At 42.7% G+C, this 21,064-nt stretch overlaps 1 protein-coding gene across 1 annotated transcript in view; it reads left to right on the forward strand.

Annotated features, from left to right (window-relative positions):
* Nucleotides 1–21,064, forward strand: part of LOC122553785 (dedicator of cytokinesis protein 2-like) — a 1,227,980-nt gene that overhangs the window by 941,689 nt on the left and 265,227 nt on the right. Inside the window, exon 33 of the mRNA XM_043698147.1 lies at nucleotides 14,117–14,265. Within this exon, the coding sequence (XP_043554082.1) occupies nucleotides 14,117–14,265 (149 nt within the window). The remainder of the gene's footprint in view (nucleotides 1–14,116; nucleotides 14,266–21,064) is intronic.

Consider the following 21,064-nt stretch of genomic DNA (forward strand, 5'->3'; position numbering starts at 1 on the left):
ATTTACCTGCTTTCAAATCAGCGACCAAAGATTTTAACACCTACCTACAATGTCTCAGTTTAACAACTGATGGTGTAGCATGCTTTGGAGTTTCACCTTTCTTGGAGTGGGTCTTAAGATCACAGCTTTGTAATTTACAGATGGTAGTGCTCTCAAATTACTCTACGCTGTACACAGTACACATATATTTTTACAACCTCAACCAACTAGAAATGCTTTATTGCCAAAGAAATATAGCCACAATGTAATGTAGGAAAAGCAATAACAAATTTGCAAACAGCAAGGTCACATGAACAGCAATGAACACACAGGATGTTTCTTTATGGATATTGGTTAAAAAATAAAAAATAGTCAAACTACTAGAGAGTATTCCCTTGCTCACACAGATTCATAGAGTTGTAGAGATATACAGCATGGAAACAGACTCTTTGGTCCAACTCAACCATGCCGAGCAGATATCCTAAATTAACATTTGGCCCACATCCCTCTCAACCTTTTGTCTTCATAAACAATGCAAAAGCTTAGAAAACAATAATGACTGATCCAAGAATGAGGAAATCAGCTCCAACGCTGAAAAAAACCTCAAAGAAGGAACAGCTATTACAGCTATAAAAGTTCTCCCATCCTCCATCTTGCATCACCCAGAATCCTTCCTTCAAGATGGAGTCATGGAATCTTTTACATCCATCTCAGAGGGCCCTGGTTGAATGTGAATTTGGAAACACAAATTAAGGCAGGACTTATACAATTAATAGTAAGATCCTGGGTGTGTTGCTGAACAGAGGCCTTGAAGTGCAGGTTCATTGTTCCTTGAAAGTGAAGTCGCAGGTCGATAGGATGGTGAAGAAGGTGTTTGGTATGCTTTCCTTTATTGGTCAGAGCATTGAGTAGAGGAATTGGGAGGTCATGTTGCAGCTGTACAGAATATTGATCAGGTCACTTTTGGAATATTGCACGTAATTCTCGTCTCATTTCTATCAGAAGGATGTTGTGAAACTTGAAAAGGTTCAGAAAAGATCTACAGGGATGTTGCCAGGTTTGGAGGATTTGAGCTATAGGGAGAGGCTGAATAGGCTGGAACTTTCACCTTGGAGCATCGGAGTCTGAGGGTTGACCATATCGAGGTTTCTAAAATCATGAGTGGCATGGATAGGATAAATAGGCAAAGTCTTTTACCTGGAGTGGGGGAGTCCAGAACTAGAGGGCATAGGTTTAAGTTGAGAAGGAAAAGATTTAAAAGGGACCTAAGGGGCAACCTTTTCACGCAGAGGGTGGTACATGTATGGAATGAGCTGCCAGAGGAAGTGGTGGAGGCTGGTACAATTACAACATTTAAGAGGCATTTGGATGGGTACAGGAATAGGAAGGGTTTGGAGGGGTATGGGCCAGGTGCTAGCAAATGGGACTAGATCAATTTAGGATATCTGGTCAGCCTAGACGAGTTGAACCAAAGGGTCTGTCTCCGTGCCATACAGCTCTATGACTCAGCAACTCTATGAATTACAATAATGTGCTCAAGTGCTTCAAAATGTAGCTTGAACTCAATCTTCTAATTCAAGGGCAAGAGTGATACAAATTGAGCCATGGCTGACTACTGAACAAGACAATGGTGTCTTGATGTTCGACCATGCAAGCTGGAAGCTGAACACTAAGTAAGAGAACTCACATCAGCATTGGCACCTTTTTTAAAGTATTAGCTTAAATCCAACAAAAAGAAAATTCAACAACGTGTTTCCCACTGTAAACATGAGTATGCTACCACTGACTCACTGAGTGCTGTGCAAAGTGGGCGAAATATTTGTGCTCATTTTATTGCATAATATTCTGCAAGCCCCTCATTCACAACAACAGTTAATTTTCAGTCAAGCAATTCAAATATGAAGTGGAATACAATTTTGACAACTTTAAAAGCGTATTAATTCTCCTTTTTCAGCTTTGGTGACCTTAATATGCCAGCTATGGACTGAGAGAGAGAGAAGAATTGCGTCTACAAAAAAGCGCAGTCCATCTTAATATTTTAAACGAGCTTTGATCTCTCTTGATCTCTCTTATTACTTTAATTTGTGTGTCTCTCTCTCTCTCGCTTGGATATGCAAGCATGATCACTCGAGTCTCATCATTTGATGCGCAAAGGTTGAAAAGTCCTTCGAAGGTTAATTAAAGTTGAAATTAATATTCAGCATCAGCTGTAGGTTAGACTGCAGTTCCAGCATTTAGTTGCACTTGTAAATGAATCACGGACAATTAACCAGGTTTCCATGCAGTAAGAAAATTAGGCCTTGTGAGGCTGAATGCAGTTTTTGAGAATTCTTAACAAGGTGAATAATGAAACTTTGGACATTTTCAACACTATTGAAGAATCAATCTAATCACCAATATGTCTCCGAAAATCAGTGTTAGATGTTACCATTCATCTGTCATTCTACCCATCTGACATTTGACTGAAATTACTATCAGAGGCAAGAAAATTAAATATTTATGTTCTGCCCCTTGTGAATTGGCTAATAGTTCCGACAAAGCAGGAAACACAAAGCACCTCAAAATTCATTTGTGGTCTTCAAGATCATTTTTAACAAACCTAATTTTAATTCACTGCAAATGAGCAAACTCTTGTATTAGGCAAGAAATATTGCCCTCTCAGGATTGCAAAAAAGTTAATGATCAGAACAGCTATTTCCCTTAGCAACCTGTTCAGAGATGTTATTACATATCTGTGGAACAGGTGGGACTTAAGCCTAGGCCTCCTGGTCAGAGGGGAGGGACACTACAACTGTGCCACAAGAAGCTTGCTGCACCTGGTATTACCAGGTAGTCTCCCATCAGGTACTAACCAGGCCTGAGTCTGCTTAGCCACTGAGATCAGACTGGATCATGGGTTTTAAGAGTAGTACAGTCATAGGTTGATACAGGGTGTTCTAATATAATGCAACAGTTGCGTTCCTCTCCTACCTCGTACCATAGCAAGTCACGCTATGGAAAATCGTGCTGCAGAAGATCACGACAGAAAATCGCTATACCCATTAAGTAGAAAGTTTGCGTTATCCAAATAGTGTCCACAATTCATGGATCGTGTTACAGCCAATTCGCGTTGACAAAACACGCGTTATACCAGAACGACCTGCAGTCTGACCAGGAACAGGTTTGTCACTGACTGGAACATGGAATGCATGCTCTACCACACAAAAACCTTCCACTTAACGTATTAACCCCTATTCCATCAGTTCACATAACTGTGTCTTTACTGGCAGCAATGAGAAAGGGTGACCATTCAGACACTTTTATTTCCTCCTGGGTGTGAGAGTGCTGAGGAGACTCAGCTGAACTCAGCCAGGAACCAATCAGTGCACAAGCTTATCCAACCATCACGGATTCTAGCCCAACACCTTCACACTGAAATGTCCTGCGTGAGCACAAAACATAGAAAGGCAGTGAACATTTGAAGGTTAGTAGAAGATTTCGTGGGATATCAATGTCAGAGCATGGCAGATGAAATTTATTGGTTGAAAGGATGATGTGCCACATTTTGAAAGGAAGATTGAGAAAATGGCTAAATCATTTGGTAAAATTTCAGAAGAGTTTAGCCCTCACTGGAGAGTCTAGGACGAGAGGGGTGTAGCCTCAAGATAAAAGGGCTCCAATTTAAGACTGAGATGAAGAGGAATTTCTTCTCTCAGAGGGTTGAGAGTCTTTCAAACTTCTTGCCACAGAGAGGTGGTACTTACCTAGGCTTACTCAGGAAATCAAGAGTGATGGGGAAAGGGAGGAAAGTGGACATGAAGATATTTGGTTCAGCCATGATCGTATTGAATGGTGCAGCAAGCTTACAGAGCCAAATCATAGGCTCTCTAAAGCATGGAAGCAGGCCATTCAGCCCATCATGTCGACACTCATCCTCCAAATGGCATCCCACTCAGACCCTCCCATTACTGTATTACTGTAACCCCGCATTTCTCACAGCTCATCCACCTCGTCTTCACATTCCAGACAATTTGCCATGGCTAATACACCTAACCGGCACATCTTTGGGCTGTGGGAGGAAACTGGAGAACCCAGAGGAAACACACAGACATGGGGAGAATGTGCAAACTCCACACAAACAGTAACCTGATGGTAGAATTGAACCCAGGTCTTTGGTGGTATGAGGCAACAGTGCTAACCACTGAGTCACTGTGCCATCCTCAAATTACTAACATCTGTTCTGATTTTTTTATGGTCTGAAGAGTGACAGCTGATAGGTTGCATACATGTTGTGTTATGTCTCACAAACAATATGCCAATATACCTTTTAAGAGACAGGCTTTCGATATCATCACTTTATCACAGCTGGTGATGTGGGTATGTCAAGATCTCCTCCATTCTAACTGGGATCACACGAGACAGGTGGCTGGTACATGTAGCAGCATCTGTGGTTAATGTTCAAATCCAGTTCAATCTTGTTCAATTCTAAAGAAGAGTCATACTGGACTCAAAGTGTTAACTCTGTTTCTCTCCCCACAAATGCTGCCAGATCTGCTGAGTTTCTCCAGAATTCTCTGTTTGTTTCAGATAGCCTCAGTATTTTGCTTTTGAAAGACTGGTCCATCTCAGTTGTTATTCTGTTGTTGAACTAGGTTTTGCAGAACAAGTATTAATTATTTGGGGAAGCAATGGCCTAGCAGTATTATCAGTGAACTTATGAGACCCAGGTATTGCTCTGGGGACCTGGGTTCAAATCCTGCCATGGTGGAATTTGAATTCAATAAAAATCTGAAATTAAGAACAAATGATGACTGCAAATCCATTGCTGATTGTTGGAGAAAAGGCATCTGGTTTGCTAATGTCCTTTACAGAGGGAAACTTCCATTCTTACCTGGTCTGGCCTGCACATAACGCCAGATTAATTGCAATGTAGTTGTCTTTTAAAACTTCCCGATTATAGATGGCATTAAATGCTGGCCTAGCCAGCAACACCCTCATCCGGTGAATGAATTTTAAAAGAGAAATCCTGTTTGGTGAGTACTGAGGACAGTCAGTAGCCCTTTGTCCTGATTGGAACCCTATAACCGCTGCAAATATAATGGCACAGGCACCCTGGCTCTCTGGATTCAGGGTGAACTGAACAAATTGCACAGCTTTCCTATAAAGGGCGTTAGTGAACTTGTGGGCTGCCATTTGGGAGATACCAGACATGTTCCCCGCCCTTCTCTGCTAAATATTCAGTTCTGACCCTTGCTTGTCTCCCCTTGCCACTATCAATGTGATTCTTCCCTCTTCGTTCCTCTCGCTGTTCCCCAGGATTCTTTTGTCCTTTCATTCCTGTCTCCTTTAAGTTACAGTTTGTATTAACTTACACATGCTAACACTACACAGTCAACATGGCTTTGTCAAGGGCAGTTCATGCCTGACAAACGTAACTGTGTTCTTTGATGAGGTGACACAGGCAGCGAATGAAGGCAGTGCTGTTTGGACTTTCAAAAAGCATTCGATATGGTGCCACATGGCAGCTTGGTTAACAAACTAGAAATGTTTGGGATTGATGGGCCATCGGCAGCATGGGTTAGAATTTGGCTAAACGACAGGAAACAGAGGGCGGGTATAGATGGGCATTTTTCAGATTGGAGGCAAGTTGAAAGTAGCGTTCCCCAGGAATCGGTGTTCGGAAACTTTTCCTGATTTATATAAACAATTTGGGGATGGGTGTTGAGGACAAAATCTCTAAATTTGCAGCTAATACTAAGCTGGGGAGAATAGTGAATTGTGAGGATGACAATGAGTGACCTCAAACGGACATTGACTAGTTGGCCAAAATGGAAGACATCTTGCAGATGAATCTCATGCAGAGAAATGTGAGGTAATGCATTCTGGTTGAAGAAACATGGAGAGACAATACTGGCCTCAATGGGACAACTCTGAGAGGAGTAGAGGAACAAAGCAACCTCAGAGTTCATGTGCATTATCCTCTGAAAGTTGGCACAGCTGTCAGGTAGGCTTATAGAATCCTGGGGTTTATAAGTTGAGGCATAGAGTATGTGATATTACACCTCTACAAATTATTATGAAGTGGGGGTGTCGATGTTGGACTGGGGTGGACAAAGTTAAAAATCACACAACACCAGGTTATAGTCCAACAGGTTTATTTGAAAGTACAAGCTTATACTTTCAAATAAACTTGAACAATAATCTGGTATTGTGTGATTTACAAATTATTAGATCACATTTGGAGTATTGTGTTCAGTTCTTCCTTAATCAAGAAAAGATGTTAAATCCCTGGAGAGAGTTCAAAGGAGATTTACTGGAATGATAATAGGAATGAGGGATTTTAGATACGAGGAAAATTAAACAGAATATTTTTCTTGGAGCAGAGAAGGTTAATAGGTGACTTTGTTGAGGTACCCAAAATTATATGAATAATTTTGAGAGGGTAAAGAAAGATATTCAGTTTCTAGTGGTTGGTAGGTCAGTAACCAAGGGTCACAATTTCAAGGTTGTCAGCAAGAGAGCTAGGAGTGAGATGAGGAGAAACTCCTTTACTCAGAGAGTTGTTAGGATTTGGAATGTGCTGCCTGGGAGAGTGTTGGAGGTGGATTCCAGAGAAGGTTTCAAAAGAGAACTGGATATATATCTGAAAGTGATGAAGTTAGAGGGCTATGGAGATAGGGCTGGAGAGTGGGAAGTTCTTTAAGGAGTTGGTACAGACACTACGGGTCGAATGGCCTCCTTCTGTCCTGTAAAAATCTATGATTCTATTATTTATAAGTGCACTATTATCAGAAACTTTTGAGTTGAGCCCCTTTTTGAGTTAAGCCCTGATTACCTGTCCCGGTCACGTTGAATGTTATCAGACAGTGTGGCAGCCCCACTTGAGCAGGCTTGTTGACCAAGTCAGGCTTCATCAACTGCAATGTAACAGGTTAACACCAACAACCTCGACCTCATACACCTGAAACCTCTCATGAGCTGGTTGACCTGGTCAGGCTTCATTCCTTACACTGCAATTATTTGACAAAAGAAATAGCTTGGTTATGAAGAAGCCAGGTTACTGTTGAAGATGGTACTTACTGGGTATTGTAGAAGGATGCCACCTGGGTGAGGTACTCGCCTCACCGAGACACAGATTCAGTCCCACTCTTGGGTGACTGTCTGTGTGGAGTTTGCACATTCCCTCCATGTCTGCGTGGGTTTCCTCTGGGTGCTCCGGTTTCCTCCCACAGTCCAAAGATGTGCAGGTTAGGTGGATTAGACATGCTAAATTGCCCCGAAGTATCCAGGGATGTGCAGACTGGATGGGTTAGCCATGAGAAATTTGAAGTTACGGGAATAGGGTGGGGAGCGTGCTGGGTCTGGGTGGGAACCTCTTTGGAGGGTTAACACAGACATGATGGGCCAAATAGCTTCTTTCCGCACCATAGGGATTCTATGATTGTATCGTCAGATTTGTGAACACAAATGTTCCCTTTTTTTGTTCACAAGTTTGTACCAATGAACAGAATGCAAGATGTTTGAGATGTTAAATAATGTGTACAGAACACTAGTGAGTACAAGCAAGGATTAGTCAGGAACACCAACCTACCTGCAATGATATAGAAGATGGTATTAGTAATAACATTAGCAAATTTGCTGATGATACAAAGCTGGGTGGCAGGGTGAAATGTGAGGAGGATTTTAGGAGATTACAGGGTGACCTGGACAGGTTAGGTGAGTGGTCAGATGCATGGCAGATGCAGTTTAATGTGGATAAATGTATGGTTATTCACTTTGGTGGCAAGAACAGGAAGGCAGATTACTACCTAAATGGAATCAATTTAGGTAAAGGGGCAGTACAAAGAGATCTGGATGTTCTTGTACACCAGTCAATGAAGGTAAGCATGCAGGTACAGCAGGTAGTGAAGAAGGCTAACAGCATGCTGGCCTTCATAACAAGAGGGATTGAGTATAGAAGCAAAGAGGTTCTTCTGCAGTTGTACAGGGCCCTGGTGAGACCACACCTGGAGTATTGTGTGCAGTTCTAGTCTCCAAATTTGAGGAAAGACATTCTGGCTATTGAGGGAGTGCAGCGTAGGTTCACGAGGTCAATTCCTGGAATGGCGGGACTACCTTAGCTGAAAGTCTGGAGTGACTGGGCTCGTTTACCCTTGAGTTTAGAAGACTGAGAGCGGATCTGATTGAGACATATAAGATTTATTAAAGGATTGGACACTGTGGAGGCAGGAAACATGTTTCTGCTGATGGGTGAGTGCCAAACCAGAGGACACAGCTTAAAAATATGGGATAGACCATTTAGGACAGAGATGAGGAGAAACCTCTTCACCCAGAGAGTGGTGGCTGTGTGGAATGCTCCCCCCCCAGAGGGCAGTGGAAGTCCAGGCTCTGGATTCATTTAAGAAAGAGTTGGATAGAGCTCTCAAGGATAGTGGAATTAAGGGTTATGGAGATAAGGCAGGAACAGGATACTGATTAAGGATGATCAGCCATGATCATATTGAATGATGGTGCAGGCTCAAAGGCAGAATGGCCTACTCCTGCACCTATTGTCTATTGTCTATTGTCTACCTGAAAGGTATTAAAGTTATAATCTATCATCGAGAATTTGCATTCTTGCTTCCCAACCAATTACATTGCTCCATTCACCCTTCCAAAAGCTCCAAGTGGGTCTGGAAGATTCTATTCAGTGATTTATTCAACTGTACAAGACCTTGAAATGTTCTGAGGTAATGGAATGACTTTAAAAATGCAAGTTTTTCTGTAAACAGAGACACATTAGCATTGATAACGTCACATGCAGTGGTGTTAAATTCAGTTGTAGAACTTATAGAAACCTTAAACAATCAGTTTCTTATCTCACTCCATCGCTCGCCTTGTTTCCGAACTCATACAAATAAAACATAAATCTGGCTTAGCGCAACTTTGGAAGGAAGCCACCTGGGTGAGGTACTCCCTCACCTCGACCCGGGTTCAAACCACATAGGGACATTTAAGTGACTGCTGGACATGCACATGGACAGCAGTGAATTGAGGGGTGTGTAGGTTAGGTTATTTTATTTTAGATTTGGAATAATCCTCGGCACAACATCGTGGGCCGAAGGGCCTGTTCTGTGCTGTACTTTTCTATGTTCTATCTACATTCTATGTAACTGGAGGTCATTTGGAATTCTTGCTCTCAGTCCTAACATGGGATGGGCCAACTCCATAGAATTAAGGAACTTTAAGGTTGGCCATTTGAGAATCTTAGGCCTTTCCACTTTGATCTCACATTCTTGTCTTAACTGCACTTTTTTAGAGACTTGAAGCATGAAATGGCTGTCACCTTATAAGAATTGCAAGTTATATACAAACAAATATGCTGCTGGCCAATTAGGGCAGGATTCTGGACTCGCTTCTCAAACTTGTAATTAGGTTGAGCTTGTGAGATGATGAAGAACGGCCTTTGCATTCTAACCTATCTTTAAACCATTAACCCTACCTCTGTTAATCCTTGGAATGCAAGCTGACTACGATGTTGCCATTTAAAAATTTTTCAGGCTTAATCAGGTATTCACCAGCCAATAGGCCCGAGCCAATTTGTCTCAATTACCAGACAGCACAGTGGCTGTTTTCAATTAACTCTAGGTTGTTAAATCCTGTGGCTTTCACTACAGCTATCAATGGATTTAATTTACTGTTATTCAGTAGCAAGTGAAAGTAATTTATGACCAACTCATTTTTAAAGTGAGCGAGTGATTTTCGAATTGCTTTATCATTAATTGAACACATAGTTGCAAATACACGAACTATTAACAAATTATTTTTAAGTTTCCAGGGTGAGGGAAGTATGTTTTTATCTCTCACTGTATATATACTGTTATCATGGCAGTGGGTTATAGATAGATGCTGTTTCCTTGGTTAGGATCAATATGAGCTGCTGGAAGCCAGGCTAAGATTACTTTTTACAAAACATTCCTTCTTACTTGTACGGTCTAGCACTGTGCTTAATAAAGAAGCATGTCTCTCCAAGAGACATAGGATTTCAGAATAGAATATGGTCATTTGGGCCTTTTTTCAACCAGTCAACAAGATAAGATTTAATGTGGTCGCAATTTCAACCCCACTGTCTTGTCTGCACCCCTCTCATAATCCTGAATCCTCATGTGAAAATAAGATTTGAGTCCAGAGTCTGTTGTCATGAGATCTCTTCCACTACTGATGATGTAGACTGGCCAGTTAGATATTTGGCATTAACTGTTCACACTATGCATACAGGGAAATATTGTCTGATCACATTCGCTACACCTCTGACACAGTGGCAGCAGCGTGTACCATCCACAAGATGGATTTCATGATCTCTCCAAACTCCTTTGACAGCACCTTCCAAACCTACAATCTCCCCCATCTCAAAGCTCATGGGCAGCAAATAAATGAGAACACCACCGCTTGCAAATTCCCCTGCAGAAGTTTCATTGTCAGATAGGACTAAGAACGAGATAGGCAGGTGCAAACATTTAATGCCAGTTTGCTGGCTAGTGTTGTAGAACAGAGAGACCTAAGGGTTCAAGTAAATAATTCTTTGGAATTTGGGACACAGGTAGACAGGGCAGTCAAGAAGACTCTTAGCATGTTTGCCTTCATTACTTAGTCCTTTGAGTATGGGAGTTGGGACGTCATGTTGAGGTTGTACAGGACATTGGTGAGGCCTCTTCTGGAGTACTGTGTACAGTTCTGGTCACCTTCTTGTAGGAAGGATGTTATTAAACTGTAGAGGGTTGAGAAAAGTTTTACCAGGGTGTTGCTGGGAATGGAGAGTTTGAGATATAAAAATAGATTGAAAAAGCTGGGACCTTTTTTCAAGGAGCTTGTGACGTGACCTGATTGAGGTCACGAGGGGTATAGGTAAGGTGAATGATAAGTTATTTTCTCTTGGGTTGGGATTTCAAAAGTACGGGGAGTATTTGTAAAGTGAGATGAAAATGGATTAAAAAGAATACGGGTGACAACATTTCTCCACAGAGAGTGGTGTGTGTTTGGAATGAACTGCCAAAGGAAGTAGTAGATGCGGGTACAGTTATTACGGTTAAAAGGCAGATGGGACTCATTTAGTTTGGGAACATGGTCGATTGGGTTGAATGGTCTGTTCCATGCTGTATGAGGTAAAAACAATGACTGCAGATGCTGGAAAGGATGAAGGGCTTTTGCCCGAAACGTCGATTTTACTGCTCCTCGGATGCTGCCTGAACTGCTGTGCTCTTCCAGCACCACTAATCCAGAATCCATGCTGTATGACTCTATGGCTCTATAAACATCCTGTCCCCAGTCCATATTCCCCAAAATAATATAAGGGTTGGCAGAGCAACCTGCCTGCAAGCATGTTTAGTTAAGCATCATGAGTAAATGGCCTATGATTGTAGGCCGACTCAAACTTTTCAGTTGAACTGAGAGTCCCACAGATCATCAGGGGCTAGGCCGGCTGTCCAATGAGTGGCCTCCGGCTGCCAAGTAAGGAGAGGCGTAGCACTCAAACCCTCCAGGGCCCCTCGCCTCCTTGTAGCTACCTGCTTCACGCTTTACCCTCAGTGGGGTTTCCTGTATGTTGACTGGACCAGTCTGCTGAGTGGGCTTTCAGGGACCATTCACAGCCCAATGAGCTAGCTGTTGTTTGAGGGCAGGCAAAAGTTCAGCCATCAACAAACCCGACCCCCATCCACTGAACTAACCCACCCAAACGAAAATTCCTGGAGGTAATATCCCTACCTCTGAGCTAGGAGGTTCAAATCTTATCTGCCTAAGATACGTGTAATAACATCTGTGACCAGGCTGATTAGAAAATATCCAGAAAAGAACTTATCTACAAAGATATGGATTATGCCCTTCTTATTTTCACATGGGTGATTTGGTGGTTAAGAGGAACAGATGGAAGAGAAGAAAGGTATCAGGGTCTGTCCAGCTCTGTACTCACTTAGAGTTATACAGTCATTGAGTTGTATAGCACAGAAACTGACCCTTCGGTCCAACTCGTCCATGCTGACCAGATATCCTAACCTAATCTAGTCCCATTTACCAGCACTTGGCCCATCTAAACCTTTCCTATTTATATAGCCATCCAGATGCCTTTTAAATGTTGTAATTGTATCAGCCTCCACCACTTACTCAGGCAGCTCATTCCGTACACGTACCTCTCTCTGCCTTGAGACCCTCCAACCACATGGCATCAATATCGACTTCATCAGTTTCCTTATCTCCCCTCCCCCCACCTCATCCCAGATTCCTGATGAAGGGCTTATGACCGAAACATTGATTCTCCTGCTCCTCGGATGCTACCTGGCCTGCTGTACTTTTCCAGCGCCACACTTCTCGACTCTGACTCTCCAGCATCAGCAGTCCTCACTTTCTCTCATTAACAAGACACTGGGGAGTATTCAGTTGGGGCAGTGTTGCCATTCCTCTAAATGCTTGTGGATTGATTGCTTGCAGGGACACACTGCAGCACCAATGGAGTGTTGCATTGTCAGAGGTTTCTTTTTAATGCTGAGATGTTAAACTGAGACCCCTGTTCGTTTTCAGTTTTGAAGGCGGGCAGGTTTTCTGACTGTTCTGGTTAACATCGACCACTTAGTTGCTGCCACTTAGAACATTTACCTCACTTACTTTCAGTGGGAGCTCAGCTGTGCTTCCTTGTGAAACATGAGTGACTGCACCGTTCCAGCAACTCATGAGCTGCTGCACCACTCGGCGAGGTCCTGTGCATGTGAAATCTGGTGGTCCCCAAGCAAGTTCGAGTTTCGAAGACCCAGCCACCTGGGATGTCAGATCCTCGAATTATATTCTCCCCATTGTCTCTGAGCAGAACCTGTGTGATTAACTGGCCAATTTGAAGAATCAGAAATGAACTGTTTCCATTTCAATCCAAAACGAGAACTCGCTGCCTTTCACTTATTTGATCAAGTAACATGAACAACTGGATTTCAAAACCAATAGACTGTGCAGTCATTCCAACAACCATTTAAGATGCTGTATGAATACAAAAGAGCTATTTCTTTTTATCTGATAATAGTTCTTAGATCTTTACTGCAAATCTCTCTCTGTATACTTTAAAGGATTTTCTTTTGGTCTGGTTTAGTGCTTATTTCAGTCCTTGTCACATCCACGGACGTCGTAATTCAGCTTAATTTTCTAAGCTGGCAAGCAGAGTGCAATGGTACACTCATAGTCTAATGGTCAGCATGGACTGGTTGGACTGAAGGGTCTGTTTCTGTGCTGTATGACTCTATGACTAACGTCTCATACCTATTCCATTGGGTTACAGAGTCCACAGCACTTAAATGGGTCACTGGGTCCACACTAATATTAATACTTCACATGAACCCCTCTCTACTTGCTTCATCTAACCCTATGAGCATAGCGTTCTATCTCTTTCTTCCTCATGGATTTATCTGGCTTCCCATTAATTTAATGCTGGTCTCTTCAACCACTTCATGTGGTGAGGTCTCATTGTCTCACTACTGTGGGTAAAGAGGTTTCTGCTAGATTGGATTAATTTTCATTATTGACTCCATGTTGTCGATGCTCCGAGGACAGATGTATCTTCAGAAGATTTACCATATTGAAATTCTTTTATTGCTCTCCAGAGTCCTCTCCATTTGGTCTCCTATTTTCCATATACAGTAAAAGCCATGTTCAGTCATTATTGACAGTTGCACCCTCTCAGTTCTGGCAGCATCCATAGAACCCCTACAGTGTGGAAACAGGCCATTCGGCCTAACAAGTCCACACCAACCCTCCGAAGGGTAGCCCTCCCAAAACCATTCCCCTACTCTATTACTCTACATTTACCCCGACTAATGCACCTAGCCTACACATCCCTGAGCACTATGTGCAATTCCCGATGGCCAATTCACCTAACCTGCACATCTTTGGACTGTGGGAAGAAACCGGAGCACCCGGAGGAAACCCATTCAAACATGGGAAGAATGTGCAAACTCCACACAGACAGTCACCTGAGTCTGAAATTGAACCTGAGTCTCTGGTGCTGTGAGGCAACAGCACTAACCACTGAGCCACTGTGCCACCCTACAGTATTGCGGTATTGAATGCTATTCTAGTGGATACAGTCAAATACAGCTACAGGACAAATGTCCCCGACCTCTAACCTTTGGCCTTCTCTCCACAGGCGAGCACAAGATCCGCTTTATTCCAGGAATGGTGGGCCCAATCCTGGAGATGACGCTTGTCCCTGAGGTGGAGCTACGCAAGTCGACCATACCCATTTTCTTCGACATGATGCAGTGTGAGTTCCAGCATAAACGAAATTTCAGAACGGTAAGTCAGTCCTCATGTGTACGCTCACTGTGTGTGGACAGAGATAACTGGCAGTGGAAGAAACCAGAAGGAATTTTGTTTGTGCTCTGGTGATTTTGGTTGCACCATCTGAGAAGATGATGGATGCAGATTCAATACTAACTTGAAACGAGAAATAGGATAAATAGTTGAAAGGTGTACAGGGTTATGGGACAAACTGAATAACTGTTTCAAATAAACACAATGGGCCTAATGGCCTCCTTCTGTGCTGTATAGCGTTATTATAAACCTCGATAAGATGATTACATCAGAAGAGCAATGCCCTGACACGTGCCATTACCTTTTTTTCCTCCCGTTTTCTGCACCCCATCGTTGCTGGAAGACACCGCCTCTTATTCATTAAGGTTTCACATTCACTTGCAGTCATAGATTCATAGAGTAATACAGCATGGCCCAAACTAGTCCATGCTGATCATGGTGCCCACTCAGCTAGTTCCAATTGCCCACATTTGATCCATATCCCTCTAAACGCTTCCTATCCATGTACCTATCCAAATGTTTTTTAAATGTAGTAATTGTACCTGCCTCAACCACTTTCTCTGGCAACCATTCCTTATACGCACCACTCTCTGTGTAAGGAAATTGTTCCTCAGGACCTTCTTAAATCTTTCCCTTAAACCTGTGCCCTCTAGTTTTCAATTCCCCATTCCTGGGAAAAAGACTATCTGCATTCATCCTATCTATGCCCTCCCATGATTTTATACACCTTAATTAGGTAACCCCTCATTCTCTTACATTCCAAGGAATAAAGTTCTATCCTGGCCAACCTCTCCCTATAACTCAGGCTGACCACTCCTGGCAATATCCTTGTAAATCATCTTTGCACTCTTTCCAGTTTAACTATGTCTTTCCAAGAACAGTCATGGAACCATAGAGATGTACAGCACCGAAACAGATGCTTCGGTCCAACTCATCCATGCCGACCAGATATCCTAAACAAATCTAGCCCCATTTGCCAGCACTTGGCCCATATCCCTCTAAACCCTTCCTATTCATATACCCATCCAGATGCCATTTAAATGCTGTAATTGTACCAGCCTCCACCACTTCCTCTGACAGCTCATTCCATACATACACCACTCCTGGGTGAGAAAGTTATCCCTTAGGTCCCCTTTAAATCTTTCCCCTCTCACCCTAAACCTATGCCCTCTAGTTCTGGACTACCCCAACCCAGGGAAATGACCTTGTCTGTTTACCATATCCATGCCCCACATGATTTTATAAACCTCTGTAAGGTGAACGCCCAGCCAGGGAAAACAGCTCTGTCCTTTCCACTTACTCAGGTTTTGCAATCCTGCAGTAAAAGTGAGGAGTTCTGGTAGCATTGTGGACAATGTCCCTGCCTCTGAGCAAAACAGGTTAATTGTCAACCTTCAGCTCCTTTCACTCTCCCTGTAGCAGACAATATGAGTGGGAGAGTCCCAGGGTCAGTCATGCCTGATAACCATACAAATGGTGATACAATGCCAATGGCCACTGGGCTGGTAATCCAGGAACCCAGGATATTACTGGAAACCTTGGTTCGAATCACACCACAGCAGGAGATGCAATTTTGATTCAGTTAATAAATCAGGGAATTGACAGGCTGTAATAGAGACTGTGAAACTGTTTATTATCTTGTTGGGAAAATCCATTGACTTCACTCATGTACTTTCGGGAAGGAAACCTGCAGCTCTTACCTGGTCTGATCTAGTTGTGACTCCAAACCCAGAGTAACAACTAGCCTTAGCAAAGCACTCAATTCAAAGGGCAATTAGGGATGGCAACAAACTTTGCCAGCAACCCCCTGAAAGCTGATGAAAGAACAAAGGAAGGGAAATGTAATCAGCAGTTGGTCATGGATATCAGTAACAATCATACACCAGAGTTGGAAAAGTATTGGGTCCATGGTTGCATTCCAGAGGTTATAGCACATCATCCGAACTGATACCTCGGACAATACTATCGTAGGTGCCCAGTTTTACATGAGAACCTAAAACAGTCTGGAGGGCAGACATTAAAAAAAATCACTCAAAGAAGAGTGGGTGAGATCTCTCCAATGTGTCCAGTCCAGTATTGAGCTCTCAATGAGCATTAATAAAGCAGATTACAAATCTGATTATTTATCTCATTGCTGTTCATTGGAGTTTGCAGTCCGCAAATGCAGTCCCAAAGCATTACATCAGGAAGCACTGAACTGCAGGGAAGAAACCGGGACATTCTGAGGTTGCTCCACACATTCAAATTATTTCTGTGTTCGTTTACAAGCATTTCCATGATCACTTGCTGCTACATTAACTTTGTTATGGATCAGGCCAGACCCCTCAAAACATTTCAAGAAAGTAGCCCCGACTCTAACTTGGCTCATTGTTTTAAGCAGGTGTGAAGTGGATATTCCAGGAGAGATGCAACTAGTCACTTAGTTTTAATCAAAACAGAATTTATTGACAAGACCGCTGAAAGAAACAGTAACAAAAGAGAACAGAATACAGAAAAACTTAACCCACCTAAAAACTCAACAGATTACCTCAATTTAATTATATCCTGATCCACAACTTGAAACACTCCCCATAAACACCCCTTGCCATAAAATCAAACACAGGGTCTTACAGGAGAGAAGTCAGAAAGAGAAGACTAGCCTGGACTTGCTGCTTTGGGTCCAGCAGCTTCTGCTAAAACCCAAACCGAACCAGAGAAAAAATGGGCTGGGAGAACTGGCCACTCCCCTTTCAGTGTACAAATTATTTTTTAAAGATCCCTTGAAAGCCTGTTGCCTGAGGCAGTATCTGTTAGCTAGAATCAAACTGACCCTAAAACCCTTCAACTTTTACTTTTCGGAGTCTGTGTCTTTTATGATCTCTCCAAAAAATAAACAATGACAACATAACCTTGTTAAAGGAGCAGCATCATCACAATTTGTCTTGGTAAGTGATAGAACTTACAAACTGATGGGGGTTCCCGGATCCAACCTGAACTTGTTTCTTTTTAGGGTGGCCTCCCCCAAGGGCTGTTCAAGTTGGCCTTAGCTTCAGTTGTCATAGAATTGTCATAAATTGGTTATCCACAGGACAAAAGTGGCAAAAACTATAAAAGGTACGATGACAGTAAAAACAAAAACATTACCAGAGTTAAAACAGAAGACCAGTAGGAATCTTTGAGAGAGATTGTGAAAAGTTGATCATCAGGGTATTAAGCTTTCCTCACACAGATTGATCGATTAAAAAATAATCCCATCAAATGAGTGATGGCAAGACAGTGTTGTAGAGGTAATGCAATAGTAATCCAGCACCCCAGGAGGCTGGGTGCCAGTGTGGACTGGGTTGGAAGGACTGCTGTCCTGTACTTTATATTTCTGGACTTTCTAATTTATTCCTACGATCTGTAATGCAGGATCTCTTTATTTCTTTATTTTTCTAATATTTTTCAAAGACGTTGTATTGAAGAATCTGTACCTAGGTACCTTGTAGTTAAGATGGCACAATAAGTGGCTACTCTGTAACCTGTCCAGTTTACTCTTTTGAGTACATGTGACAATAAAACTAATTCAATTCAATCTCCTGAGGAAAGAAATCCGGCCATGTCAGACTGTGAAATTAGAGATCAACAAAAATCTGGAATTAAACATTAGTGAAACGGTGATCATGCAGCAATTGATGTAAGAACATTGGTGAACCATCTGGTTCATTAATATCTGTAGGGTAAGAAATCTGTCCTACATGTGACTCCAGACCTGCATCAATGTAGTTGACTCTTAGCTGTCTTCTGAAGTAGCTGAGAAAAGTGCTTGGCTCAAGGGCAGTTATACACAGGCAATAAATGCTGGCCCAGCCAGTGACATCCATTCACATGCTGTGAATGAATGAAAAAAAAGAGAATGCTTGGGATAGGACCTTGATGCTAAGGAGTATAAATGTGTCCCTTTCTGCTTTGGTTTTATAATCCTCTTTATCTTTATTACAATTCTCAATGTGACACAGTTATATATCAGCCCAGGTTGTATTACGTGAAGCATTTCCCTACTGCACGACAGTCAATAAATCTTATTCAGGGATTCCAGCAATAATGAACAGAAACTACTCCTCACAAACACTGGGTCGGCAAAAGATAATGTGGCAGAAGAGAAATGCTCATCAACTCATTCACTCCAAACCAGACTGGAAGAAAAGGCAGAAATGTATCAGCTCTGCACAATGTAATATGGTCAGACAGTCTCAACTATGGGAAGGATTAACATGGGGAACTAAATGTCCCTTTGTTCTGTTCCAAATCCTGCTATTCATGCCATTATTCTCCGAATGAACCCCTCAACATCTTTTCTCAGCAGATATTCTATGAAACTACTCTGTGTTCTGTACCAATGAGCCACAATATCGATAGTGCTACTCAGCGATGCAATGCACTGACTGTCAAGAGAAGTAAAATGTACCCTTGGAAGAGCATTTGCATTATACCCAGGTTGGATAACACGTGTGCTTCAAAATTTAAGATTGAGGTGCACAACTGGATCAGAGAGTGCTTATACTTTTTAAAGTTCTCTTTCCTCACAACCACTTGTCATGCCTTTGCAAAATCTCACAGTGATATTGTAGGTGAATGTGATTGCTTGTGGACAACATATAATGCTTCTGAGGTTTTATTGCCTTTGTGTTGTGAGGTCAGGAATTGTCTTTGCTGCTGTTCCCTCCTGCGTCTTGCAGTTTGGTAGATGCAGGCAAATATTTAGCAGTTATTGAAGTCCATCAGACACAGCGCTGACTCCTGCTCCTGTGTCTAATTTAAAGTTCACACGATGTCTGTTGATGTCAGTGTTGGTCCTTCAGTATTGATTTTCAGCCTCTTGTGACTTCTCACAGAAAAGTGACATTTTGTGTAGGGCTTCCTTTATTGGTGTTTCGCTTGTGCTTTGTGGACCCAAACTTTTTTATGCAATCCACTGTTTTAGAACAAATATTACTTTTGTGGGTGTGGACACGGCTGTCTCTGCATTGGTGGACTTCATTTTGTGCCTTTATGGAGATCTGCCTTTATGTAAAATGGCAGTTAATGCCTTTTCCACATGCTTCCCCAGATCCCAGAAAAGTGATATTTTGTGTAGGGCCTCCTTATATTACCTGGTGTGCTGTCTGGATTGGTCTCTGGATGATCCCAGCAGTTTTCCCCTTTGCTGGGATGACCATGACGTCCCTCACCTGTGATGTTTCTCTTCACACTTCTTGTGTTGCCACGTAGCCCCATTTTCTGTGGGGCTAGGTCTTGCCACTGTGTGGGAATATCTTATTAGAGTTTGGAGCTTCTTGGAGATCGAGACAACCCAAGCTGAAATGCAAGCCTGGTGCAAGCCATTCTTTGGTAGGGCAGCATGGTGGCTCAGTAGTTAGTACTGCTGCCTCACAGCGCCAGGGACTTGGGTTCAATTCCAGCCTCAGGCAACTGTGGAGTTTGCACATTCTCCTCATGTCTGCGTGAGTTTCCTCCGGGTACTCCGGTTTACTCCCACCGTCCAAAGATGTGCAGGTTAGGTGGATCCCCGTTGTGTCCGGGGATGTGCAGGCTAGGTGGGTTAACGATTTAGATTAAGGAACTGAGGGCATTCTGGCTAAGTTTGCAGATGATACAAAGATAGGTAGAGGGATAGGTAGCATCGGGGAGGCTGCAGAAAAATCTGGAAAAGCACAGCAGGTCAGGCAGCATCCGAGGAGCAGGAAAATCGATGTTTCGGGCAAAAGCCCTTGATCAGGAATTTCTGATCAAGGGCTTTTGCCCGAAACATCGATTTTCCTGCTCCTCGGATGCTGCCTGACCTGCTGTGCTTTTCCATCACCACTCTGATCTAAACTCTGGTTTCCAGCATCTGCAGTCCTCACTTTTGCCTTGCAGAAAAATTTGGACATGTTAGGAGAGTGGGCTAAGAAGTGGCAGATGGAGTACAATGTGGGAAAGTGTGAGGTCATGCGTTTTGGTTGAAAGAATGGAGGCATGGACTATTTTCTAAATGGGGAGAAAATTCAGAAATCTGAAGTGCAAAGAGCCTTGGGAGTTATAGTCCAGGATTCTCTCAAGGTAAACTTGCAGGTTGAGTCAGTAGTTAGGAAGGCAAATGCATTTGTTTTGAGAGGACTTGAATTAAAAAAAGCAGGGATGTACTTCTGAGGCTCTGCAAGGCTCTGGTCAGATCGCATTTGGAGTATTGTGCACAGCTTTGAGCCCCACATCTCAGAAAAGATGTACTGGCCCTGGAGCATGTTCAGACGAGTTTTTGGTCCCATAATGGTAATGGTTCCATGAATGATAAGCTTAAAATATGAGGACTATTTAAGGACAATGGGGTTATATTCGATGGAGTTTAGAAGGATGGGGGAATCTAATTGAAACATACAGAATACTGAATGGCCTGGACAGAGTGGATGTTGGGAAAATATTTTGATTTGTAGGAGAGACGAGGACCTGAGGGCATAGCCTTAGAGTCAAGGAAGACCTTTTAGATGGAGATAAGGAGAAACTTCCTCAGCCAGAGGGTGGCGAGTCATTGGAATTCACTGCCACAGAAAGCTGTGAAGACCAGGTCATTGAATGTAATTAAGACAGATGGAAGTATTTTAACTCAAACCTGTACAAAGTAATAAAGTAATTAACTAAGCAGAGATGGCTGGTCAGGTGGTGTGCTGTAGCTGTATGATGTGGGAGCTGGCTGATCCCATTGTGAACGGCAGTGACCACATCTGCAGCAAGTGTTGGTTGCTGGAAGAACTCCGGATCAGAGTTGATGATCTGGAATCTGAGC

The sequence above is a fragment of the Chiloscyllium plagiosum genome, chromosome 1 (assembly GCF_004010195.1).
Source record: "Chiloscyllium plagiosum isolate BGI_BamShark_2017 chromosome 1, ASM401019v2, whole genome shotgun sequence".
NCBI lineage: Eukaryota > Metazoa > Chordata > Chondrichthyes > Orectolobiformes > Hemiscylliidae > Chiloscyllium > Chiloscyllium plagiosum.